Below are 26,394 nucleotides of genomic sequence, written 5' to 3'. Positions count from 1 at the left end.
CGCGCGACGATCACTCGCAGACGCGAGAGAGTCTTCCTAACTGTGACTCCGATGGTGCTTTTTATTTCGTGCGCAAGGTTCTCTAGTGTGATCCAACTTGATTCAAACGCTTAAGACACATTGTTTCGTAAGACGAGCATCATCAATTGCGTCTTTAAGGACAACAAAACACTCTCTCTCAAACACACATATATGCACTATCTAGACGATCACTAAGACTCGTTCGGCTAAGGATAAGCGAACAAACGGGTAACATTTAAACTCTGGCCAGCATTTAACGAAAGAAACAATAGAAACAGCTCTTGAACGAAGACACACTCAAGACTCACGTAACGCCACGTTAAAACAACGCAAATAACGCAATTTGACACCAAATTCCACCTCACAGGGGCATATTCCAGGTTTGTTTTTCCACACACTTTCCTTATCACAGGTCCTCTTCGTCACGCCACACGTCACAGGTTGAAACAAGTTGGAAATTGTTATCCAAAAACACAACTTAACACACGCACACACATTCCTAGAACGCATTTTGCTCGGTCGCCTTCTGCTCCTGGAGCTCCGTGTGCTCCGTGTCCTGAGCTTCCGTCAGCGGTGGTTCCTCCGGTATGGTCCCATGCTCCACACCGGTCGGCTGAAACTGAAACTCCTCGATGCTCACCGGTGGTGGTCCATTTTCGGGCGAGCTTTCGCCACCGGTTCCACTTCCGGTGCCATTGGCGGTGCTCTGCTGACGGCTTTGCTTCTTCTGCAGTACGCGCAGCTCGGTCGGTGTCAGCATGCCGCGCAGGATGGTATCGTACGACACGGCCAGCCCCTTCTTGGACATCTTGAGAAACAGACGGTAGCATTCCTGCTCTTTGGGCGTTTGCAGATCGCCATTCGTTGCCGAAGCGTTCGTTGCCGCTGCACCGTTGGTCGTTTTGGCAGTGTCCGGAGCTTTGGAGCTGCCCACGTTGGTGGCCGATATCGGGGTTGCTTCGGCCGTGGGTGTGGCGCAATCGTCCAGCTGATCGCTATCACTGTTGTCGGCAGTATCGGTGTGCTGCTTGTCGGTTGTATCTTTCCCGGCACTGTGTGTTGAAGAGGAAAGATGCAAATTAGAACAGTGGAGAAGAATGGAGCTTCACTCCACCTTTTACCTTCGATCCTTGTTCAGCTGGAAGGCATTGAGCGTGCTGACGAGCTGCTGGGTGCGGCGTATTCTACTGGCCACCGTCGACGGCTGAAACGAGGGCTTCCGGTAGTCCCGATTCAGCCCGGCCGTGGCGACCACCGGTTTGAGGTCGCTCTCCTGAAACGACACCGATTTGCCGGCCTTCTTGAGCATTGGAGCGCGTGGACCCTTAGCCTGCAGATGGGCGGCAGCAAACTGTGCCCGAAAGTTGGCCGCTGGCGTACCGTGCGGAACCGTAGGTGACTGCTGCCCCGGGGAAGGTTGGGCGGCGTCTTGCTCCTTTTCGGAGTCGCTGCCACCGGAGCTGAGCAGCGATACGAGCGTTTCAATGTCGCACTGGCCGCCTAGTACGGAGCGGGAGCGCATTGGCAAGATGCAGCACGGTACCTGGCGACCGTTCGGTCCCGTGGTCGGCTGTGTTGTTCCAGCTCCTCCTTCATCACTAAACTCATCCTCCTCGCAGATGTTATATTCGTCCTTTTCTCTGCAAACAATAATGACGATTAGAACAGGTCACAGTCCTTGTGGTAGAGTGACACCACACCTACCTTAACACTTTTCTGCGACGGGGTTTCTTTTTGCCCTGCAGAAACTTGGATGCATCGGTATCGGCCGGACGGATCGGTGCGGACATAGCCCGCACCAGCGGCGGATGGCGTCGATCGTGCGCTTCCGAGTTTTGCCGGTTCGCCTGGAACTGGGCCCGGCGCTGCGCTAGTGATGAGCTGCGCCCACCAGAACCGGTGCCGGTGCCAGTGTTTGCATTGGACGCTCCCGTACCGGTTGAGGCCGCATTTGGTGCACCGTTGCCAGCTGTAGTTCCGTTGGTGGGTTTACACTTCCCAGCGCCTGGCGGTGTGTCGGTGGACTGTGGAAAGCAAAAAGAAAAGAAATGAAGAAAAAAAGGTTAAAAGGATAGCGTGATTGTGAAAGTCCCACACACACACACACACACACACGTATCAAGTTGTCAGTTTTTCTTTCTTGTTGTGTTGCTTAAAGCTCGACGAGACAAGGCAGAACTTTTCGTTGTGATCATTCCAATGGAATCAGGTTTAGAAGTGGAAAAGAATTGCCCCTTCGAATGCACGAGGTAACAAGGTGTGTGTGTGTGTGGTTTTGCACCCCCCCTCCTCCCCTCCACTTGCACCCGGGACAATGACGCAATTCCGGTGCAGTGGGTGAAACTTTTTGCAAACTATTTAGACACCCGGGGGCTTTGCGAAAAGGGCCCGACGATGGCGTCGCTGTCACGTGTAATTGACATGTAATTTAACACGTTTACGGTGCTGCAAGGATTGCTGAACTAATCGTGCTCAGCTGGTGCTTGACAACACTTGCACCGCACGCTAACGCCAACTGCCAATCATGGGGCTGCCGAAAACCCTGCCGATCGACAGGTTCTCTACAACATTTTATGTTGAAGGCATGTTGGGGTGGTGGCATGTTTTTTGAGTGGGTTTGATACCATATTGTTGAAATTGTTTGCCGTTGATCGTTGGTGTCGCACAGGAACGAATCGACTTGTTCGGCAGTGGAAGTCCTTGAACTGAAATCCTGAATTCTAATGCATGTCACTCACTGCATCGTCATATGTTTTGGAATTTTGAATTTTTGAGAGATGACACAATCATACAGTGTGATGAGCATGACTCATCTCGATCAAAACGATGCCAAACAAAGCTAAATAACTGCGATTGCTTAACATTACCGCGTGCTGCTTCTAGTCATCATCCATCATGTGGAATTTGTTGTTTTTTTGCACATTTTTTAGCCTATTGCTATCGTTATTTAGATAACGATAAGGAATTTACATATGAAACGATTGATGACAGTTGTTCAAACGAATCATGGTACAGCGGGGATGTAGTAGTTCGGTAGATTGGGCTATTCCATCTCGATGAGCTATTCTTATTGGAATTGTATAAGGAAAAGAACTCCAATTTGGATCACTGAATTTACAAGTTGCTCCATGCCGATGGAGAATGACTATTATGCCAAGTCCCATTTCATGTTTGCACCACTGTACCCTTCACTCATTCGCATTGATGAGTCTGGATGATGAGTTTATCTCGATCGCAGTTATCTCGCAAGATGCGAGAACCACACCAAACGGCCTGCTTCGATAGAGCGGGATGCGTCGTTAGCGAACCAGTTACAAACGAGCGGCTCCTTGGATTGGGCATCCGTTGCAAAACTGTGAGTACCTCCGCCATTGCCGGGTGAAAAAATGGCTCGTTTCAGTGCGAGTGTGGTAGCGCTATCATTGCTAGTATGCCTAGCTGTGGGAGGTAAGTAGTGTAGTGCCATTTACCAGATAGACTTGGTTTTTTGATAGAACCACATCGTCCTATTTCCGGATTGTAGCTCGCGCGCAGATGGTTTGCTGGTCCTGCTACGATTGTGGCGTGAACAGTCTACAAGCTACCGTGTGTGGCACCCCGACGTCCGGGGGAGGTGGTGGAGGTGGTAGCAATGGACAACCTACACTACCAACCTCACCCCAGCCGACGCTTCCGACAGCAACAACGACGGTGTCACCTCAGACCACCTGGTTTCCACCATTGTCGTCCACCGTTAAACCGTGGGGCCGCTCGAACGGTTACATGTGTTACCGCAACCAACGTTACGGTGTGTATTGAAATCCCCATCCCCCCCACAGGCACAGGCTAACTTAGCTCACAACTCGTACGTACGTACATTTTTCGTTATAGTTGCGTCGCAAAATCGGTACACCTACGATCGGGGCTGCGCATTACAGCTGAACACGTACGACGCGACCTGCCGAAGCTTGGACGGCAATAGGGGTGATTCAGTGTTCTGTGAGTTCTGTACGGGCTCCCTCTGCAACTACTGAGCGGTGTACAATCCGTCATAATAAGGCACATGGTCACGATGGAGATGATTTTCAGTACAGTACGCGGAGTCACCTTTAGCTTTACAGCCATCATGTTATCATCGCACATTATCAGTGCGTCGTCTGGAATCAATAAATGGCGCCATTTAAATGCGGGCATGATAAAACCAAATCGCAGGCAGCCGTTCGTTACAATCAAATCAGAGGATTCCGAAAAAAACTATCAAGATTCTCACGGGCAGTTAGTGGAAGTGCAGAAAGAGAGAGAACAAAAGGCTGCTTTTGGATGGCAAAGAGGAAGCGTGCTCCAAACAACTCAAGGACCTGTCCTTGTGTTCACCTTATAGAAAGGCTTTTTTTTTGTTGGGACACGCCGGGTTTTTGTTGGAAATGAGTGCTCATTGTTCGCATACCCCCACCCAATGGTGCTTACCTACGGTAGAGGATGTAATGGCACACAATGCCTTTACTAAGCCAATTCTCTGCTTCCAGGTGCATTAGCATGCAAGCATGCACATTAGTTTGTATAGTCTCTTCGTTTCCGTTTTGAAGTGGAACTCAACCTTATTAGGAGCGGAATGGAACGGCTGTTTAATTACTTCATCATGGCGCTTGTCAAAAGTTCTCCGCACTTACGGAGTCACGGACACCATTACAGACACAGCGTGGTGGCACAAGGTTTTTGTTTGTTTTATATGCACATTTTAGCCGACATGTGGCACGAAACTTTGCTTGGTTTTTGGTGTTTTTCTTTTAAGGCACGCCGGTATACGGTATACTGTGTTTCGTAGTAAATCCCTGTAAGGAACTGTTCGCCTCATAAACTCCCTTTAAGCCAACGATTCACACACAAACACGCGCGCGATCTGCCCGAGATGCACCTTTCCGGCCGTTATCGTGGTGGCCACCACTGTGCGGCACTTGACTGGCCTGTGCCTTGCCTCACCGTTCGGCAGCAACTGGCCCACGGTAAAAATGCTCCCATCCGAAAGCACCAAACCCGGAAAACACATACACAACCACACACACACAGCTCTCGCCGATGAAGCGACGAAACCGACACATTGCAATAAGCTCATTGCTGCACTTTGTTCCACGGCAAACAAACCGGCAAGGACTACTATCACTGCGAACCAACAACAACAACAACCACAACAGCAAAGGGTGTTGGATTTATGCTGTTCTGATTTCGCGATTGAATTCCACTCACTCTAACACAATGGGCTCGTGGGAGTGTGAGCGGGGCGGGGGGGGAGTTTGTGTTCGATAACGCCTACAAATGAACGGCACAAATGCACACGGCACGGAGCTAAAACAAATCGGAACCAGTCACGAACGACGAGTCAGTCACGGGGTGAAGGAGCTGCACTTTTAATCGAACCTAGGCTCCCTTAGGCGGCCTGACCTAGTTGTACTATCGGGACAGGGACAGGGAGGTGGTGGTCGTTCCACCTCACACTGACTGACGCTGTCGTCAGGTTAAGTCAGGACCAGAAGGAAGCCTGTCAGACTCGAGAGATATAACCCCCTGGGTGTGGTGCCCTTTGCCGTCGCCTGCTTTGATGGTAGGCAAGTAGGCAGGTATTGGTTGCGTGGGGAAGGATGATTTGAGGAAGCGCTCAGCACGGCTCTTTCTGTGAGTTGAGACAGCTGGCGTAGTAGGCGCAGGTAAGTTCAATTGCTTAAAGCTCTTCAGAAAGCTTTTTTCAGCGAAAAAAAGACTAAAAACGCTTTCTTCCAAGGAAGTTGAAGACATGTGTGCGATTGTTTGGGGGAACGCCGATGTTGTTCAATTTGAAATCGTACATTGCTTATAAAATCCCCACCTAAAACACTGACCTTCGACTAGCTTAAACTTTTTGCTGTTTCTAACAAAGCATCAATCAAGCTTTTCCAAAGCCCAACCCAACCCAAAATCGACTGCATTGTTTGTAACGCTGTTTGGATATCTCATTATCAAGTTCGGCGTGATGGAGCCGCCTGGTGGCCTACATTCGTCGTGCTCAGTGACGACGACCTCATTCCCCAGCCGTGTTGTTTTGTTGTCCTTTCTTTTCTTCTCCCTTTGTGGCTGTGTTGTTCGTGGGAAGGCTGAATTTCGTGGTCTAGTTTCATGCTCATCGAACACGGACCCACCTTAACAACGCAATTTACGTTGCAGTGTGTCTCTCTCTCTCACACACACACACAGACACAGTTCAGTAACCTCTAGGTCGTGGGAATATTACACTTGGCGTAGGATGAGTGAGGAAAAACCCCCCATCCCCAAACTTACCACCATACTCGGGCTGGATGGTTCCTGTTTTGGGGAGGGCGCGATCGGACGGTTTCCTTGCTGCTGCTGCTGTAGTGCCGCGATGGCGACCGTGGGCGTTGCACCCTCCGTATCGCTTATGCCGGTGTCGGACGAATCCTGCTGGACGGTTTGACCGAGGAAGATCTTAATGTTGATGCGTGAGTCTTTGGTCGATTTGAGACCCTTCTTCGCGTCCGTGCTGCGATTGAACGGAGCGAAAGTTAGTTTTGCTGTTGGCGGTGGGTTGTTGGCTAGTACGAGAGAGCTACTGTTTGCCACTATGAGTATAATGTGATGACAAATTGGATAGGAAATGAGGAATTCTTCTACAACTACCATACCAATCTAATAAGAAAATGTAAAACAAAACATGGCATGCTCTTTGTGAGATTCGATCTGGAGCTTATCGTGCGTAACTTGAGCATTCTATCCTCTACACCAGAGGTCTCCAAACTACGGCCCTCAAGAGCTTATAATGCGGCCCACGATGACTTTGCCAGAGTTAATATAAATATTACGTTATTATGACTTATTCAAATAAAAATGTATTTGTTACTTTTCTTAGACAAAAATCAAGCTTTAGTAACACGAAACTGTATTAGTATCGTTAGTATTTTGTTGTAAAAACGAGATTTAAACGTTCACTCATCATTTAAAGGGAGCGTCAAATGGCCCTCAATATAGCTATTTTTGAAGCAATGCGGCCCGCGAGCTGAGAAGTTTGGAGGCCCCTGCTCTACACTAATCAGTATTGTCACAGTACAGCACGCTATTATGAATCAGTATCTACTTCTATCTGCACCATTGTCACTACTATGAACTACACAACTAATTCGCACATTATTTTCTTTTTTTCTAATAAGAGTGGTTAATTTTTATAACAATTATTATTTCAGAGCTTAAATCAATGACACCACACTTCACACCACATGTCTCACGATGCGTTACTGTTGCGCTTTTCGTTAATCAATTAGCACAGATAACAAACTGAAAGAAAACTCCTCAATAGTGATCACTACTATACGCACTCATTTCTGGTTCCAGCTCCAGTTCGATGCTCCTGCCGTTGTTGCTGCTGCTGCTGCTGCTGCTGTTTCCGAGCGAAGGCCCACCCGTCGCCCGTCAGATCGTCCCGGTCACCCCCGACCCCGGACAGTGGGATGGTGCCACCGGATGCAACCGTCGCCATGCCGGACGCGATCGAGGACGCTACCAGAATGCTCCTATCCAGCGACAGCTGCTTGCACAAGATCGCCCTCCGGCCAGCCCTGCCAACCGTCGTACGCTCCTCGTCACCGGCGGGCGTACCGGATAGACCACCACCACCAGCGCTGCTGGCACTGGCACTGGACGGACGGCGATGTTGCTGCTGTCGGGCACCGTCGGACGCTTCCACGTGTGGTGAGGGCCGCGTTCGTACCAGGGAAGCGCTCGCACCACGGTGGGCCTGATTGTAGGTGTGATAGGTTTGCAAACGGTTCGAGTGAATGATCGCACCGGTGACGAGAAAGTGACAGTAGTCGGTGTCGGCCGCCGCACTAGTTACCGATTGGGAGCGTCCAGCGCTGGGTGCTGCGAGGGGTGAGGGTGAGGAGACGGGCCGATCGACGCAGGACAGCTGCTTCCGGAGCACGGGAGCTGGATGCCTTCCCGGCGGCGGTCGGGACCAGTTTAAGCAGCGAGCGCTCGACATGATGCCTTTTTTAAGCGAAACACCGCACAATCGAAACCCCGAAACGACCGCAAACCGGGTTCCCAGTCGAATCGGGTATGTAAATTCGCACCGCACAGCACGGTGGGTTCGGGTTTGCACGAAAGGAAATGCAAACGAACGAGATTGAACCAACAATGAACGGCAGCAACAGAAAAAAACCAAACAAAAAAATGATGGGAAACACGACAGGACGGAAGGACCTCGATTGGAAAGCACACCGCGTTGAGGTTTGTGAAGCACACCCGGGATCAATTCGAAGGGAGTGCCGAAAACGATGGACGGTGCTGTGATCGTTGTATTTCGCCCCCCCCCCCTTCCCCTCTCGTGTCCTTCACCACCAACCAGCTTCAATCTCACTGCCTTTGAACACGAACGAATCGAACGACGAGCTTCAGGTTCACCAAACAGACAATACCATCACGACCGCAATAAGCGAAAGTAAAACACCGGAACGAACTGTGCCGCGTTGTGGCGGGGTGACGGGGACAGGATCACTCGTTTTTTTTTTTTGCTTTTTTTTCGTGGTGTACCACCCTTCGAAGGGGGTGGCCCCTAACGCGAGAGAAAGGTCCACTCCACCAACCTTCACCCGTGTGTGTGCGCGCGCTTGTTGTCGTTAAGTTATGCGGTTTTATGATGCTTATTTTATTGAAAACGGATTGACAGGCCACGCACGAACGCTGGAACGGTAACTGGTGCCAGCGGTGGCGCAACGGTGGTCACGCAGGCACGTGGCGATGGAGCCGCCTGGCTTCCGGTCCCGGCGAGAGTCCCGCACTGACTTACTGGTGGCGCGCGTGTGGCCCATGTCCGTGGCTCGAGCTCGGGACGAACCTTCTCCCCCCTGGGGCGAGCAATGCCAATGCCCTCGTGGCACAAACGAAGAACAGAGACTCCTCCAGGCTTGCTTACTGTTTCGTACGCTCGCTTGCTCTTTCTCTCTCGCGAACGCGCGCGCCTGGGCTCTCTCAAGCGATTGTTACTCTCTTCGCGCAAAAGGCGGCGGCGGTGGAAACCGCACAAGAAGCACAGGCAACGCCGACTTCGACCCACAAACGGTAAGCTTTCATTCATTCGATCCTTACGACCGGTGATGGGAGTAGCGAACAGTGACTAAAGGGGGGGAGGGAGAGGATGGGTGAGAAAGGCTGAGAGCGAGAGCGGGTGTTAGTCAATGCGGTGAAAAGCAAGCGCACGCTATGAGCTGCCGTCGATGCCTTTGATGCTTGATGGTGGATGGTTGACGGTTAATGATGATGATGATGATGTGTCTATACACCGGGGATTTTCCCACCCAATAAGGAATTGAAGGAGCTTTCTTAAGGCGTGAAGCAGACAGCATATGTTGTTTTTATTTCTTCTTCGATGTATACACCGTGTTTCCCACGCACACGCCTGTCGGTGGGCCTTTTCGTGCTGGCAAATTTACAGGCGCATTTTTACCACTTTTACGAACTGGTGGTTCCTCGTGCCTGTTTTTTTTTGTACTTATTGATTCTTTTCTGCACAAACCGTTGGGGAATATTGATGGGAAAACCTATTCCAGACTGTTACCCCTTTTTGGTCCGTTTCAGCCACATTGTAAATCACTCGTTTCATTTCCATTTCGCAAAACGGTTGATTTCAATGTCGGTTCAGGCGATGAGTATTGCTTTCCCATCTAAGCCCATGCACATGATTTTGACCATGGACTCGAATGAAAAAACAAAATCGAATTCCTTCCCACACAAACTTGTGGAATGGCTAGGGGCAGGGAAAGTTTGCGACCCGAAATGACACGCGAAAAGTGAAACAGTTTCTATTCGCATAACCCCTAACCCTCTACCACTGCTGCCGGCTGCCAGGTTGAGACGACTTTGGAGCATAGATACATAATTTTGGTCCCGCGCGTCCTTTACCTTCCCCCCTCCCCTTTAGCGCTATGCCGGGGCCGATGATGATCGCTTCCAGAACGGTTTCGCTAAAACAGTCAAAGTTGGGGCGAGTTCTTGACATACATAAATTTTGAGTTGTTTCTTTCTGCCCCCCGGTCTGGGGAAGTTTATGCTTCTTATCTGGAGGACGTGAATTTCACAACGTTGGTTTTGGTGTGGCCATTATGGTTTGGGACTGCGCCTACCGGTATCGGTTTGATGGAGGTTAGGATTTGTGAAGGGTTAGGTTAGATTTGGGATTGAGGTTCGGTGGAGTGTAAAATATATGACTTCTTTTTGAATTATCTGTTCAGTTGCTACTTCTTTGCACCGTTTTTCTTTCAAAATTATTAATCTATATGCTCAAATCAATGTACAGTCTTTTTACCGTTCAAATTATTTTCTATCATATTTAACACAATGAACTACACCAATGAATCGACAACTCTGTCAAGTTCAGCACGCGACACACGATTTCCTTCGGGAATGGTCCATTTTCTGGCTGATTAAAATGTATTCTCCATCAAATGGATTACCTTCCCATGCGCCACGTTGTGCGATCGTCTTTCGTTTGGCCTTGATCGTGTTGGGCTGTAAAGAGCAACCCAAACTCCCCAAACATGAATTGACTACCTGTCCATCAGCACACCTCCATTGTGATGGCTGATTCGTCCCGCGTGCTGATTGAACTGACATTACATCGTCAGACAAGACACCGCCTACCTAGATGCTTCATGCTATGATTTCATGGTAACTTCATAGTAACTTCATCTTTTTGCCAGTTTTGCAATTTTTCGGGCATGTGATCTAAGCGCCACACAAAAGCAGGCCAAGTAGTGAAAGCGATTTAGCACATCGTGCCATCCATCAAAACGTCAAGGGAATGGAACTCCAGCCATGGTTCAGTGTCAGCTACCCAGCAAAAGGATAATCCATCCAAATGGTTTCGGATGCAAAACAGATATGGATCAAACGAAATCAAGCGATCTCCGTGGGTCGCCGCCCCCGCCACCGCCGCGCACCCACGGGTCTACACACAAAAAAGGCGCTGTTGTGCCATAAATTCAGTTCGTGAACGGTGAACCAAACCGCAACGGCATCGATACACGCAGTCGTCAATTTCGCTTAAATGGAACGGAGGGTAGGTCCGGTTTAGCGAGGTCTTCGATGGGGCATGCGGTAGGTAAGCTACACAAAAACCGCATATTGAACTGTTGTTCAGTTTCGGGTTTTGCGGCCCGCGCGTGGCCTGTTGTGTTGCACACGACAAATCATAAAAATGCCCCACAATTCTCAAGGATAGAAGCTCAACGCGAACTAAAAAAATGGCAAACACAATTCGATACAATCGTTTTGTAGGGCTTGTAGTATTGATCAAATTGTTACTGCTGTCGTGTGCCGATTTGCTTCGGTTTTATTCATGATCGAGGATGACCAAGCACCAATTTATTACCAACATCGCTTGCCGGCGCTTGTCGACCGGTCGTCGTAATCAAAGCCAAACTTGCTATACTTTTTGCAGTGTGCTTTAAACGGGTGAAATATTGTTTATGGGCAGAACCGTTTTTGCTTAACAGCTTCTCGTACATTTCAAATCGGTATTTTGTATTTAATTTTTTACTAATTTTGGCTACATTTTATTCTGCTTCACTGTCTCGGAGAGGGGAGGAAAAAACATTACCAACAAACTCACTACTACACGCTATCGTATCACATTTCGTACCTTTTTGCTTCTGGAGCAAAAGGAAAGAGGATGTCTCGTCTCGGGGTGGTATTTCGCAATGAAGGAGAGCAGTAATAGCTCGCTCCATTCTATTTGTCCACCCCGGTACCGACAAGACATGTGATCCCCTTCTTAGTTTTCCACCTGCGGCCATCGTGGTAGCCGGAAGATGTTGGCCAGCAATCACCAGTTATCCTGCGGTAGGCGATACGTCCAATTGTCACTACGCACGACCGTAATGACCGGTCCGTAGTAGGGTATGATGTATGCCGACCCATCGGCCGGTCCCACGACCTGCGTTGCGATCAGTATAACATCGACCAGCTGGCCCAGAAACATAAAGCCAAGGGTGCAGAACTTTAGCAGCCCAATGGCGGGATAGCCCAGATAGAACCGATCCGCACCGAACATGCCGAGAAAGACGGAGAGCAGTAGTGCGGTATCAAAGTGATATCCATTGCTGGAAGTAGAAGTGGTTCATTGTTAGTAAAAAGGGATGCAAAAAGGGATCACTCACAGAGCGTGACGGGAACTTACGTCCATTTGCAGGGCATTTCACGGGTAAAGCTTGTGTTCTTCGTTTCGCTGCACACAATCCCCTCGACAGCGACGCACCAAACGCGTGCCTTATTGTCCGGCGTACATCCCCGCAGTTGCTGCGTTTTCGGATCAATCTGACGCAGCGCCGGATCGGGGCAGATGAACTGTCCCATCCGCAAGCTGTTGCAATCGATTTCCACCTCCGACGAGATCGGTATCAGCAGCAGCAGCAGTATCAGCACAGTCATCGTTGGCGCTACTAGGTGCGACGTTCGGGTTAAACTTTGCATTTTGATAACTATTTTGTGGATGGGGTAGTGTATACAATATAGAGAGAGAGCGCGCGCGAATAATAACCGATTTTTTTATACAGTCGATGTTATTAGAAGGAAAAAGGCGAAAGAAATTCGATCGCGAATCAGCTGAACGCGGAACTTGTGTTATTGTTTACATTGGAACCGTTTTTGTGGTTTGACATTTGTGCAGAGGTGTCAAACGCGCAACTCGGAAAAGGCCTTTTCAGGCATTCTGCGAATTCGATACCCGAGCCTTTTCTGAGGAAAATCAAATTTGAAAATCGCAGATAGCCACGTGGATGACAAAGTAACGCCTTTTTTGGAGAACTCGTGTAGGTACTGTTTTATTATAACAAATTCGCAGTGATCCTACTGTATGAATGAATTCTAAAGCTAAATTTTATCTTTCAGTCACTTTTAATCTTCTTTGCATGCCTCTTAATTATAACACCCAATCCACGTGCTCCTTTAACATAGTAACGGTCTTCCCTTGGCGCCATCACCACACTCTCTACCAGTCTCATTACTCCTCCCGCGTCGCATCATTATCTCCTGTATACGCTCAAACGATTGGCCCTTCGTCTCGGGAATGATCAAGTAAATCAAAACCCCCGTCGTGGCCGTACACCCGGTGAAGATCCAGAACGACACATACGTTCCAGCACCGTCCGAAATGACCTGGAACAGCTTCACCACCGAAAACACAACCGCAGACGTAATGACCCCAAACACAGAATTCGCCGCAGCCTTGATGTGCTTCGGGAATACCTCACCCAAAATGGCGAACGGTACAGTAGCAAGTCCGATAGCAAACGAGATGATAAAGAGCAGTACCCCAGCGAACGGAATCCATCCGTGTGCTGCGCCCGGTTCAGGCGACAGCACATCTGTGGTGGTTTCATCCAGCGTAAAGTACACGGCACACATAGCTAACCCGATGAACGATCCCCCCGTGGAGGCAAGTAGCAACGGTCGACGTCCGGCACGATCTACCAGGAAGGTCGGCAACATAACGGACCCCAGCTGCACCAGCGCGAGCACGATCGACAGTTCGGCAGCAGTCAGCGGTAGTGCTAACCGTGAGAAGATTGTCTGCGAGTAGCCCAGGATCGCATTGATGCCCGTCAGCTGCATACCGAACGAAAGCAGCAGTATGATCACGAGACTTTTCTTGTTCGTGGACGTGAGCAGCAGTTGCTTCAGTGGATTTCCCCTCTGTTTGCTCTCCAGCACAAGCTTCTCCATCCGGCCGAGCTCCTCGTCGATGGTTGAGCTGCGACGCAACCAGCGCAAACTATCCGCAGCAGCCTTCTTATTACCTCGGGCCAACAGGTAGTACGGTGTCTCGGGCATCCAGAAGAACAACACAACGAACCCGACCGGAAGGGCGAGTGAAATCCACGCCAACGCCCGGAATCCAACGTACGGTCCAACGGAGTACTCGAACAGAAAAGCGAGCTTAGCCATTACCGTCACCAGCACACCGGTAGATCCTCGCACAGCGTTGGAAGATATTTCGCCCAGATAGATGGGCGTCAAGGAGTACGCCAGCCCGTAGCCAATGCCGTGCAGTAGCCGAGCGGTGTACAGCATACCGACGGACTCGGCAAACACAATAAACAGCCATCCAGCTACCAGCGGGACCGCACTAACCAACAGCACCGGCTTTCTGCCATATCGATCGACAAACAGGCCACAAATGATGGGTCCGAAGAGGGAACCGATTGATAGGAGTGACACGACCCACGATCCTTCGTCCGGTGTGATCGGGATGGGTGAGTTAGGGCCTCGCAGGACAGGAAGGGCCGGCGATGACCATCCAGCACAGGCGACCGATGCCACGAGTGATGAGGTAGCTGTGGTAGATTTAGGAGAGAGAGAGTAAGCAAATTAGTGTGATTATCGGGTTGGTATCCGCTATGGCAATATCTACCTGCTAACGCTGCGATGTACTCATTACGATACTGTCCACGACCCATCTGTTTGGCGGATGACATGTTGCACCAACAACGGGCGTCCGTAACTAACCACGGTCTGCGTTGGAATGATGCCGCCCTGGGCAGTATCGACAGGGCAATCGACGGAGTCATTACAGCGCTGTTTTATGATGCATCTTGGAGGAAAGGAAGAGCTAAATGCCGCCAGTTTATGCCATCCGTCGTAAAAGACACCTTGCCTTGCCTAAGACCGTCCGATTATCTCCCACCGTGAACATCGGTATAAATGGTGCTTTTCATGTCTCATTAGACGTTGCGCAGAGGCCGAGTCGGGTGTGATAAGAAGCTGTTTTTGGGAAGGTGTTACAAATGAAGCACTGCGCCGGTGTCTTCTTTAACGCTACTTTGTGGTGCTGGTCGGCAATATGAAGCAGTAATACCGAGGAGCTAGACTGTTCGTCGACCTTACCTTACATCCTTAATCCTTGGCTCGTGGCTCGTGGCACTAGGTAGAGAGCGTGCTTTATTGATGCAGTGGCAGCACATACAGCGGCTTATTGATGCAATTTTATCAACCCTCCCTTCTGCTGCCTTCAAATGTACCGGGCGTCTCCACGTCGGTTTGTCGTCGTAGTGGAGAGTGGACACAGTGGACTGTCTTGCTCTGTTTCACCTATCGAATGAAGACATGCCGAGATCATCAGATAGCATCAGACACACTCTAGTTATCTTCACTGTGCAGTTATGGATGGGACTTATTGCCGGCAATATGACTGTAATTTGATGATTGCACCTTTGGTGGAGAGCCCGAAACTGTACACAGACACACACAAGCTTTGTCCGAGGATTTTGGGTATTTAACGATTGCAAATCGTGTTGAAATTGGGTTTATAGATCGGACAACGTTCCCAACATTTTACCTTATCTCAAAAGGGATAGATTTGTTTATATTCTGATCTATTTCATGAGTAAAATGTCCACAGATCTTTCAAGAGATGCCTTTCACAGATTTTCGGAAGATCGTCATTCTAATGAAACTTGATCGCGATCTTGCCATAAACCCCACATTACTGATGGACTTGGCTGATGGACTCCCCAAGGGTCATACAAACACTCCAGAATGACTTCAGAGGTTCTCCAAGGGTCACACAAACACTCCAGAATGACTTCATAGGTTGTCCCAAGTGTCTTCGGAGTATCGGAGTCTGCAATCTATTGATTTTCATGATCCAGAAATGATTTGAACGAATAAGGGGCATGTTTTAAGTCGTGCGAGTTGATGACTGTACGATAAGGTCGGCTCCAACGATCCTCGATCAGTTCAGGATAAACTATCAGCGACGGATTGGAGCATTAACAATAGAAGACTTTGGATTTCACTGAATGACCCCAATCACTGATATCCTTGAGTCTATTGACCTGTCCCAATTAGACTTGGCCCAATCAACGCATATGGGGCATTATCTCTGTTAGATAATTCCTTTCGATAAGCTTATTCTTTCGTCAACGAATTTTCGTCCATTTCTTTTGCTTATCAGGGTGAGTCAATCCGGGGATAGCTGATACTACTGACTGCTGTTGATAGAGTAGTATTGGAGGTTCTCTCCCGGTTTTTGGCCAAAATAACAGAGAGGTATCTTGCCTGTTCTTCCAATCTCTCTTCGTACGACACGACGTCATCGTGTCGTTAACCGTCGTCATTCGGACGCGTGGGGCTTCCAAAACAATACCCAACCCCCCCGGAGGTATGGCTTATCGCGGATTCTTCATTCCTCTTGGTTCGAAGTGGGGCCGGTTCTTATCCGGATGATATGTGGAAAAAAAACAGTTGAGACTCCACTTGGTTCACATCTGCTTGCTGGCGGTCACCTATCTCACACCATATACATCGACCAGCCCTCTCTCGTCTTCGGTAATCGATCATTATTCAGCTGGCATAATCGAATGATCTATCAGCAGCTCCCGTTATTGCCCTGGACCGGGTGCAATAAATCGACATTGAACCTACGGATGGTCAGTTTGAAGTCATCGCTGTCCACCGTCGGACGGAATCGGTGTGTACTCCCCTCGTGGACGCAGCAAGTAGCATTTGGGCTGTGTTTTGATTTTTCAAGTTTCGTGACAACAAGAAGCACTACAAAGAGCCAACCATGGGAGTGTGGGAAAGTGTGAAAGATTTTAGAAAATATTCCAATCAATATCTGGCGGCATTTACCGGTAAGATGTTCGGTTGTGATTCGTTTTGCTCCGAAAAACCTCCACAAATTCCTTGCATAATGATCCTGGCATCGGTGGCTTGTGGGAGGGTCTGTCTCTGTCGCTTATCAGCGTTATCTTATCTCGGAGCGTCTGATTGCCTTATTGTACCAAGCGATGGCCAATCAATTGCCAATTCATTTTTCCACCAATCCACACAGTAGCCAAAACCCCACACAGAATGAGTATTTAACTTGTTTTCCCCCGCCATTCCCATCCAGGTACGCTGCTGATGCTATCGGTGGCCGCATCATACGGTTGGACCTCACCGACGCTCCCGCTTTTGCTTTCCGACGACTCACCGCTCCCAATAACGCCCGACGAAAGCTCCTGGATTGTGTCGATCCTCGTGCTCACCTCGATCGCGGGCCCCGTCGCGTCCGCCTGGCTGATCGATGGGTTCGGTCGTAAGGTTACGCTGCTGATTGCCGTACTGCCCAGCATCGTCGGCTGGATACTGATCGGTGTCGGTGAATCGGTAACGGTCCTCTACATTTCCCGCGCCCTCAGCGGTATCTCGTACGGTATGGCGTACTCCTCGATGCCCCTGTACCTCGGGGAGATTGCGTCCGATCGGATCCGCGGCTCGATCGGTACGCTGCTCACGGTGATGGCCAAATCGGGCATCCTGCTCGAGTACGTGATCGGACCGTACGTTGATTATCGCACTCTCGCGTGGATATCCGTTGCCTTCCCTACGACGTTCTTTGCTCTGTTCCTTTGGCTGCCCGAATCACCGTACTATCTGCTTGCAAAGCAACGCAACGAACAGGCAGAAAAGAACCTTCGCTGGCTTCGCCGGGCGAGTGATGTGCAGGACGAGCTGCGGATGATGCAAGCTGCCGTAGAACGATCACAGCAAAACCGGGGCACCTTCCGTGATCTGCTTACCCGTGGTAATCGACGCAGTTTGATCATCATACTTGGGCTCGGAGCGCTTCAGCAGCTTTGTGGCAGTCAGGCGGTCATTGCGTACTCGCAGCAAATCTTCGACCAAGTGAACAGTGGACTGAAAGCACACGAATCTTCCATCATTATGGCTGTGATACAGCTGGTAACGGCAGCCCTATCGTCTTCGATCGTCGATCGCGTTGGCCGTCGTCCGTTGCTGCTCATTTCCACCGTCGGATGTGCCGTTGGGACGTTCATCGTGGGGCTGTACTTCTTCCTGCTGCAGCAGGAAGTTGACGTGGAGGGAATTGGATGGATTCCGCTCGCCGTGATCATGATCTACATCGTGTTCTACACGGTCGGCCTTGCGACGGTACCATTCGCCATTCTTGGGGAAATATTCCCAACCAACGTGAAAGCGGTGGCAGCGGCCATCTACACGATGTTTGCCGGGTCCGTTGGGTTCGGCGTGTCCAAGCTGTATCAGCTCATCTCGGATGAGGCGGGAACGTACGTTTCGTTCTGGATTTTTGCCGCCTGCTCGGCGGCGTTCGTAGTGTTTGTGTTTGCGCTCGTGCCGGAAACGAAGGGCAAACCGCTCGATCAGATCCTGATCGAAATGCACACATCAACCACCCGGAGTCTCAACTGTTGTAGTGGATCGCAGAAGAAGAAGAACAAGCCGGACTTACAGCACGGCGCTTAGTGATAAACATGTCCTATTAGTTGTGTTAAAGAAAAGCTATTACATATAAACGATTTCTACGCTAACCCATAACCGAACGAGAACGAGAGCAAACACTTTGCTTTGGGTTTCGTTTTATTCTGCATCCATCCATCTCTGCGTCCCTAGCCAATCCGTGGCATGTCGTTCCGTCGATCGAGCACATCAAGCGTGGCTTTCCGGTCGAAGATCGCTAAGCCCACCTCCTGTAGGGCGCGCGTCCAGCTCTCTTCGTCGCCTGTGGGCGAAAGTAGCGTTTCGCGCAGCAAAATTGCGGACCCTAGTGGCATGGTAAGCAGCGTGCAGCTATCATTAATGCTGTTGAGACAAAGGAAAGGATGAAAAAGGATGAGGCATTATGCTCAGTTATTTCCCCATCCACCCCCAGCATTCTTACCGTTTAAACAATAAATTAGTTTTCTTAGCGTACTGACTAAACATCCCGAACAGGTTGCGCGTCATGTCGAAGTGAAACTGTTCCGCACCACCGGTCGAGAACTTGGTGTTCGCCACCATGCTCGAGATCATCCACTGGTCCAGCTCGGTCGCGATCATGCGCACCACGACCATGAACACGTTCGTCGACAGCTCCTGCTCCATGTCGTGCAGGTGGTTGATGGTCGCCTGGAACATCTCGCTAGCCGTGGCCGACACCATCAGCGTCTCCTTCGCGTCGTGCCGATTCATCGACGGCCACCGATCGTACCGATAGGGGCGCGATCGGGCCGTAATTTCGTGCACAATCCACGTCACCAGCTCCTCCACCAGCTTCTGGTGGCAGTAGTTTAGCTCCTCGATCTTCTGATCAAACACGGAGCTGATCTCGTCCGCATCGGGACCGTACAGGGCCGCGTGCAGATGCAGATAGTGCACGTTTTCGCCCCATTCGCGCAGCACCGAGGTGAGATAGTTGAGTGCGTTTAGAATTTTGGTCGGATTGACGCCATCGTTGTACAGCTGCAGCAACCGGCACCGGAAGTTGTCGATCAGCTCGAGCTGTAGGTCGAGAAACTGGAGCTGCTGGCTGGGCTGGGGCAGGCAGCAGTAGCGCTCCTTTATTGCATCCAGCAGCCGTATGAACTGGTCGGCACATTTGGGAATTTTCAGCTCATCCAAGTTGGCCGGATCGAGCAGCTCGAACGGATCGGCCGTGTTGAGCATTGCATCCATCTTATCCGTGGTGACTGGGAAATGAGGGGGGTCTGTTACAAATGTCTGTTACGAAATCCGGCCAACAATACATACATTTCTTCTCAATTGCCATCCACTTGACGAAGAAGACAGGCTGCACAAGCACCGACACCACGCTCGGATAGCTGTTCGGGTATCCGAGGGATGTTTTGAGGTCCTGTTCGAAGGGCAACACCTCATCGATGAGATGCGCAAACAGTGCCTCGTCCTGTATGATTTGCTCAATGTCCACGATCAGCTTCTCGATGGCTAACTGTACCAGCCCGCGGACAAATTCCAGCTACAATGAAAGAGCGTTTGTCATTATTTTAACACCTGTCACTAACGACTAGCTCTCAGCTCCTTTGCCGCCTTACCCTAACACTACTGTTAACGATACCCGCTCGCAAAGCCGGCGATTGAAAGTGCTGCCCGACGAAGATGTGATTTTCCTTCGCCCACATCAGCACCTGCGTCAGATACCATTCGGGCCGATCCAACCGGTTCGTCTGCTTGTTGCCCGTGAAGTGGAACTGAAACCGCAACCGGAACGGCTTCACAAACAGCTCCACCGGTGTCGTGTAGTGCGGACAGATGATGGATGGCGTAAGCTTTACGCTCAGCAGATCCTGATCGCCGGGCAGCTTCACCAGAAACAGGTACTCTGCCAGCAGCACGAGCTTGGAAATGTTTTCCTTCGATGGATTGAACTGCTCCAGCGATTGGTTCATGTTTGGCCACTTGATCGTCTTCAGCAGGGCTTCGAATTCGGTCGAATACTTTGCCGTCAGCACGTCGTGCCAGTGGAATGCCGTATTGCGTGCGTACATCTTCAGATGGGGCGCCTCGATGCCGCTGATCCGGTCGAGGATGCTGTTCGGTCCGGTTAGTGCCACGTACAGGGCGATCGGTTTGCTGTCGTCCTTCCCGTTAATACACGCCTCCAGCTCCTGGCTTATGTTCTCGATGTCTTTGATCAGTGCCATGTAGTCGCGCACGGTCTGCAGCACCCGTATCTGTGCCATCTTATCGCCCACCTCCCCCATCAGCTGATGGTACGTTTCGATCCGGTCGGTCAGTTTCTCCGCACAGCCGTCCAATCGCTTCTCCTTCTCGTCCAGCTCCGCCAGTTTGCTGCGACCCGTATCGATCATACCTTTCACGCTTGGAATGCATCCCGCATCGGTAACTGTAATCTGTGGAAAGTTACCACAGATGTTGTAAGGGTAAGGACAAAACTTTGTTGCACCAAAAACCACCTTACCTTATCCCGTAAATCCTCCAGCTCGGACCGATAATACTTGACTAAATCGCCACATTTGGAGCTGTTTTTAAGGTCCGCTCCTAGCTCCTGATTGAACCGGGCAATCAGTCGCTCGTCCACGCTGCTTTTGCTATCGGCCATCCTTACCCAGCGTTAGTGGTAAAACTTACAACATAAAACAGATATTTACACTAATGTACACGGCACCGGACGAAACTATTGAAACACATCACCACGGGGATTGTTGACATCTCGGACTTTGACGTTTCGTGGTTCGGTTGGCCGATGCAGGGTTACTCGCTCGATGCGGATGTGATGAGCTAGCTCCCTGCACTGCAAAAGTTAAATTTTTCGTTAAAAAATCGTGCACTTTTTCGAAAGTTGCATTTTATAACCGTGATTTATTGTTTAGTTTGAGATTTTGGAACATTACAAGACAGTTGGAACCTTACTACACGTTTTCTGCGGCCATCCTACCTATTTGTTTCGTTTGTTTTGCACGCTCGAATGAACGGCAGTTTGTTAACTGTTGTTTAAATAAATTATACTGCAAAAAAGGTCAAATTATGGTACAAAAGTGGTTATCCTCAGCTCCTGAATTAAAATTAACGAATGGGAGTGTCTCACCCGGCTGGTCCAACACCCCAACGTTCAATTTAAAAGTTTCAGTTACACCGCAATACGTACGGAAATGTCTCGCACGCAGCGTAAACCTGACTAAATCAGTCCCTAAATTAAAGATCCCTCCCTTATTAAGCCCCTTTCCCCGTTCAACGCACCTTTTCCTCTACGGCGAATCGCCAGTTTTGTGCTTTACCGGCGATTTCTTATTGCTAACGTTTTTGGAATTCTCCTTCTCGTCCGAGCTGGAGTCGATCGATATCACGCTATTGCTTTCCCCACTGTCCGACGCCGAATCCTCGCTGTCTGCCTGCTCCTGCCGCACCTTCTTCTTGTTGTCGTCCTCGTCGTCGTCGTCGTCGTCCACTATCTCCACCACATCATCATCATCATCATCGTCGTCATCGTCCGCATTCGCCTCTTCATTGCCCGATTCTTCATCCGCCTCCTCCTCGCTGTCCGTATCATCGTCCGTGTCCCGTTTCTTTGCCATCAACGTTTTATACTCCTTCACGGTGATCTTCTTCGGCAGGATCTGCGACAGGAACTCCAGATTGTCGTCCTCCTCCACACACTTGGCCAGATCTTTGTACTCGAGCGATTTCTTGCCCTGCCGGTGCGCTCCCTTCGCCATATACTCGATAAACATTTCCTGTGAAAGGGGGGAAACCGGATGTGAGGATGTGATTGAAGGTTCCTTGCGATTGCAGAGTGGCACGCCACGCGCGGCTGGCTGTTGCTACGTACTGCTGAGCGGCACATGAGAAACAGTGCTTCGGGATTGATGTTTCCCATGTCGGGCGAGGTTTTCATGACCGTTCGAATTCGGGACATAGGCAGCTGCGTTAACCGATCGTTGTCCATCGTTTTGGGAAGGCTTTAGCCTGCAATTTACACCTTTTTAACACACGAAATTAAAACGAGCGCGAAACAACGCTTCCTTCCCGGGTGTAAACAACTGGATGACAGTTCAATCTGCCCCCCTCCCCACTCCGCCGATCCAAACAAACCCAAACGTCCTTGAACTGCGCTGACAGCTGCGGTTGTTACACTGTAAATTTGTCAGCTGAAATCGGGGTTTGTGTCTCGACTAGAAAAGCCTCTTCGAATGAGCAAAGTGATAACGGATATTCTTACGGATATAATATGGAAAATTTCTTGCTGTTTATCTAAGGATAATGAACATATTTATTATCATCGTGATGCAACACTCCTCTACTCTCTATCTTCAAAGTTTAGCCAAAGGCCAGATTTCGGGTTCAACAGGAAGCTAGATTTAGCAAACTCCAGTGGCAGCTCCTGCTTCGAGGATACCTTAACGCGATACTTGTTCAGCAGGGTAGCAATACCGATCTTACTTTGATGAAGGGCAAATTTCATTCCTACAAAAGAGCATTCCAAATAAATAATAGAACTTGAACGATACAAATGAAATATCCAATCAACTTACCCAAGCATAACCGTGGACCCTCGCCAAAGCCGAGGAACGCATGCCGCGGACGGGATTTACGGTTCTCCTCCAGGAAACGATCCGGATCGAACTTGTACGGCATGGGGTAGATATCCGGATCGTAGTGAATGGCATACACCGGAATGATGACGGACGTACCGCGGCGCAGCGTGATGCGCTTCGTGTCGGTCGGGAACTGGGGCGGCAGCTCGTAGTCCTGCGTGCAGATGCGGGGCAGCGTGAAGACGGGCGTATGCATCCGCAGCGTTTCCATCATGGCCGCTTCCATGTAGACCAGCTTGTGGAGAGCTGCTTCCGTCAGCTGCCCGTCGGATTCTTCCAACACCGTGCGCAGCTCCTTCACTACACGGTCCTGTATCGATGGGTTCGAGGCAAGCTGGAAAAGCAATTTTGGAAATTACCCATTGATGCCTCCACTCGATTGCCAATTGCCTATGCTTACCTCGTACAGCAGGTAGCTCATCATCGAGCTGGAAGTTTCGAAACCCTCCGACAGGAACGTTACCGAATGGCCGACGAGGTGGTTCTCGTTCGCTTCCACCGTCCCATTCTCGGACAGGCTGTCGTACATGACCTGGAACAGATCCTGACGTTTTGCGCCCTCCCGTTGTCGTATCGTTTCCCGCACCATGCTCCTAAACCAGCGATCTACATATCCAGGGACGAAGCTGAAACGAAAAGAACGCTCCATTTTAATGCTCTGTGTGTCTGCTATACCTGCCACCGCTGTAACTCACGGTACGCGCAGAAGCTTCGCCAATCCAGGTGCAAACAGGGCCAACTGCGATCGAATAGCCGTCAGCCAGGTAGGAGCAAACAACGCGTTACCCATGCGAGGGAACTCCGCGTTCGGGTTGGTGAACGATTCCGCATCAATTCCGAAGGCGACACTCGCCACAACGTTGATCGTATACTTGGCGCAGATCTGAAGCGAAGAGGCTTTATAATCATACGCAGACACCAATCGCTTGCACCCAAATGCTTACATCTTTCCCTTCAAAGTGCGGATCCATTTTGCGCGTTCGCTCGATAAACTGCACAAAGTCCTGCGCCACCTGCTGCACCAGCGGAAACGTCGCCCGGATCCGGTTCATCGTAAACACGGACGTCATCTGGCCCCGCCGTTCCTTCCACCGTTCGCCGGCCTGCACGAACGGATTGAACGCTACCAGCGGGTCGAGCTTTTCGTCGATGATGAAATCGTTCTGATTGAACGACGAGAAGCTGCTGGTCAGCACCTCCTTCACCAGCTCCAGATCGCGCACCACAATGCCCGGCTGGTTCGATATCTTGTAGTACCCGATCCAGCTGGCCTGTGGGAACGCTCGGTACATTTCCTCAAAAATTTCGCCAAAATGTTTCTGCCCTGTCAGCTGCTCGAACAGATTGCCGAAGATCGGCAGCGGCTTCGGGCCGGCCACACCGCCCTGCCGGTTCCAGTAGCTGCAGCTCCATTTGAAGTACAGGCAAACGGCCAGCACGATAACGGCCACGTAAAACTCCAACATTGCCGAAAGAGGTACGTTTCGATGCGGTACGCTCACCGTAACGGACGGAACTAAACTAAACTTGATTCGACAGACAATTGACTAGATTTTGGAGGTCGGGCTCCTCCTCGGTTCGTATTAATAGAACGAAATTGATTGTGATAAAAATGTGATGCCCTCCGCCAGAAGAAGAACTGGAATGAAACCTAAGCGTACGCTGCGTAGCGTAGCGCTTATCAATACACCGCGCGCCGGTTTGTTTGCGAGTGCGCTTGTTTCATCCCCTATTGCTTCTACCCTGTTTCGGCGAGAATTCCACACCCCCTTTGTTGAGAACTGTCATCAACACACACACACAGACACACACGATCGTGTCGTTCGTGCTGCATGGTAAATGGTTCTCGTAAACAGCGCAGGGTGTGTACACGCGTGCGCGAATACTTCACGGCACGTTGCATGATGCACCGTCGCCTGGATGTTAGAATGCACTGGTTACATAAAGTAGGCGCCGTCTTATTTACCCAGAAGGTCGGACAAGGTAAATTACAGCTTGATAATTTTACTCTTTTTAAGAACTGCGTCGGCATGAAAAATGCGCTGTCACGAAACATAAATTTGTCCATAAAAGCACCCAACCGGGAGACGATTTGCATATTGCTTATTCTTGATTAGATTAGGCAATATAATAAGCATATTAAACGGTCCACGGCAGTATCTTTCGCCAGCTTTCCCTATCGAACTACTTGTTGAATGTATGATAAGCGTGTTTTGTTTCATTTGTTGCTCTCCTAAAGGCTTATCTTATCGGACACTCTCGGTAGATGGCATCCAGCACAATTAGCAAAGCACTTGCATTCTCACACGCCAGTACTTCCTCTACCCGCAAAACGTCACGAGCAGCCCCTTAGAGAAAATAATAAATTGTGCTTCTACCCTGGACAGCGTAATGAGTGTTACATCAGAGCCCAGCAATACCATGGCAACGACCAACACCGTAACGAATGAAGAGCAGAGCAACGAACACTCGCTGCGCACGAAGATGGACCGCATCTTCAACTCCTCCACAACGACTGGCCCTGTACCTGTACACTACTCCATCGAAATAGCCGCCAAGGATGATTTCGACATTGGCCAGCTGGAGCGATTAACGCCTCAACCCGTCTTCTGTGCGCTGCCCTGGGTTTCGGACGATAATCTTCGCTACGCGGACGATTTTCTCCGCTCATCGACGCTTCAGTTGACGGCACGGCTTCGCGAAAACCAGTACACCGTCTTGAACAACGTTTCCTGCTACAACATAACTGAACAGCAGGTGGACCAACTTCTCCGCTCTACCGGCATTCGGAACCTGTTCGTCATCCGGGGTGATACCGTCAGTCCGGGCCAGCAATTTCAAAACTCCGCCGGTTTGGTGCAGCATCTGAGGAAATGGCAGGAGCAGCAGCCGGACCACCGCCAGCTTACAATCGCTGTTGGAGGTTATCCTTACGGTCATTACCAGTCATCTTCGCAGACCGAGGAATTACACTATCTGCAAGCAAAGATTAGCCAAGGTGCTGATTTTCTGCTCACGCAAACGCTTTACGATGCGCCATCCTTCCTGCGCTACAGGGACCGTTGCAGGGAGGCAGGAATCACCATTCCCATTATACCGGGCATCTACGTTCCGCACTCCTATCGGCATCTGCAAGCCCTTCTGAACCTTACGCGCATCGAGCTGGGACCGACGGTACGGGACGCGTTCGAGGCACACGCGCACGATGCGCCGGATCAGTTTCAAGCGTTTATGGTGGAGTATTTCGTGGGGGTTGTGCGAGAACTGCTGCAACCGAACGCTACCACCTCGAGTGATCCGATAAAGTTGGTGCATTTTTTCACCTTCAATAAGTTCCAGCTGCTGCAGCAAGTGCTTGAAAAGTTGGATGCGTTTTTCAAATGAAGTTTCTCCAAACGTCGGGAAGATGATCTGCAAGATGAACAAGAGACGGGGATTTAGCGTGTGCCAAAGATGCCTGAGCAATAAAACGTTCGATGCATTGTGATAAGGTGCGTTTCAT

The 26,394-nt window shown here is 50.2% G+C and overlaps 8 protein-coding genes across 10 annotated transcripts; 3 read left to right on the top strand and 5 right to left on the bottom strand.

The window, feature by feature from the left end:
* Positions 1-10: 10 nt before the first annotated feature.
* Positions 11-8,325, bottom strand: LOC120898310. Of its 2 annotated transcripts, XM_040303979.1 has the most exons (6): positions 7,877-8,325; positions 7,359-7,777; positions 6,310-6,529; positions 1,726-2,045; positions 1,143-1,661; positions 11-1,073 (listed from the first exon to the last, which is right to left on the bottom strand). In XM_040303979.1, exons 1-6 carry the CDS (start codon positions 8,021-8,023, stop codon positions 521-523), a joined length of 2,178 nt encoding a protein of 725 aa, XP_040159913.1. In that variant the 5' UTR covers positions 8,024-8,325; the 3' UTR covers positions 11-520. The 2 variants fall into 2 exon arrangements, with proteins under 2 accessions (XP_040159913.1, XP_040159912.1); XM_040303978.1 differs by having other exon boundaries at positions 7,359-8,325.
* On the top strand, positions 3,199-4,206 carry LOC120898315. The gene is made up of 3 exons (XM_040303991.1): positions 3,199-3,468; positions 3,545-3,808; positions 3,892-4,206. Exons 1-3 carry the CDS (start codon positions 3,408-3,410, stop codon positions 4,032-4,034), a joined length of 468 nt encoding a protein of 155 aa, XP_040159925.1. The 5' UTR covers positions 3,199-3,407; the 3' UTR covers positions 4,035-4,206.
* A 3,176-nt stretch (positions 8,326-11,501) lies between the features above and the next one.
* LOC120896050 (facilitated trehalose transporter Tret1) lies at positions 11,502-16,489 on the bottom strand. The gene is made up of 4 exons (XM_040299865.1): positions 14,450-16,489; positions 13,044-14,372; positions 12,218-12,476; positions 11,502-12,140 (listed from the first exon to the last, which is right to left on the bottom strand). The coding sequence occupies exons 1-4, from the start codon at positions 14,604-14,606 to the stop codon at positions 11,864-11,866; spliced, it is 2,022 nt and encodes a 673-aa protein (XP_040155799.1). The 5' UTR covers positions 14,607-16,489; the 3' UTR covers positions 11,502-11,863.
* Positions 16,487-18,387, top strand: LOC120896051 (facilitated trehalose transporter Tret1-like). The gene is made up of 2 exons (XM_040299866.1): positions 16,487-16,670; positions 16,931-18,387. The coding sequence occupies exons 1-2, from the start codon at positions 16,604-16,606 to the stop codon at positions 18,304-18,306; spliced, it is 1,443 nt and encodes a 480-aa protein (XP_040155800.1). The 5' UTR covers positions 16,487-16,603; the 3' UTR covers positions 18,307-18,387.
* Positions 18,388-18,399: 12 nt separating this feature from the next.
* LOC120896045 (RINT1-like protein) lies at positions 18,400-21,032 on the bottom strand. The gene is made up of 5 exons (XM_040299860.1): positions 20,759-21,032; positions 19,872-20,690; positions 19,570-19,795; positions 18,722-19,508; positions 18,400-18,642 (listed from the first exon to the last, which is right to left on the bottom strand). Exons 1-5 carry the CDS (start codon positions 20,897-20,899, stop codon positions 18,450-18,452), a joined length of 2,166 nt encoding a protein of 721 aa, XP_040155794.1. The 5' UTR covers positions 20,900-21,032; the 3' UTR covers positions 18,400-18,449.
* Positions 21,033-21,139: 107 nt separating this feature from the next.
* LOC120896049 (chromatin accessibility complex protein 1-like) lies at positions 21,140-22,243 on the bottom strand. The gene is made up of 2 exons (XM_040299864.1): positions 22,127-22,243; positions 21,140-22,031 (listed from the first exon to the last, which is right to left on the bottom strand). Exons 1-2 carry the CDS (start codon positions 22,241-22,243, stop codon positions 21,546-21,548), a joined length of 603 nt encoding a protein of 200 aa, XP_040155798.1. The 3' UTR covers positions 21,140-21,545.
* Positions 22,244-22,519: 276 nt separating this feature from the next.
* LOC120896046 (probable cytochrome P450 308a1) lies at positions 22,520-24,860 on the bottom strand. The gene is made up of 5 exons (XM_040299861.1): positions 23,837-24,860; positions 23,588-23,775; positions 23,293-23,518; positions 22,830-23,226; positions 22,520-22,761 (listed from the first exon to the last, which is right to left on the bottom strand). Exons 1-5 carry the CDS (start codon positions 24,356-24,358, stop codon positions 22,595-22,597), a joined length of 1,500 nt encoding a protein of 499 aa, XP_040155795.1. The 5' UTR covers positions 24,359-24,860; the 3' UTR covers positions 22,520-22,594.
* Positions 24,759-26,382, top strand: LOC120896047 (methylenetetrahydrofolate reductase). 2 transcript variants are annotated; one of them, XM_040299862.1, is made up of 2 exons: positions 24,759-24,875; positions 25,132-26,382. In XM_040299862.1, exon 2 carries the CDS (start codon positions 25,284-25,286, stop codon positions 26,274-26,276), a length of 993 nt encoding a protein of 330 aa, XP_040155796.1. In that variant the 5' UTR covers positions 24,759-24,875; positions 25,132-25,283; the 3' UTR covers positions 26,277-26,382. The 2 variants fall into 2 exon arrangements, with proteins under 2 accessions (XP_040155796.1, XP_040155797.1); XM_040299863.1 differs by having other exon boundaries at positions 24,811-24,875; positions 25,280-26,382.
* Positions 26,383-26,394: the final 12 nt, after the last annotated feature.

This window comes from Anopheles arabiensis, chromosome 2, assembly GCF_016920715.1.
Source record: "Anopheles arabiensis isolate DONGOLA chromosome 2, AaraD3, whole genome shotgun sequence".
Lineage (NCBI taxonomy): Eukaryota > Metazoa > Arthropoda > Insecta > Diptera > Culicidae > Anopheles > Anopheles arabiensis.
Note: the sequence above shows the minus strand (reverse complement) of the source record. Positions and strands in the feature narration are given on the sequence as shown.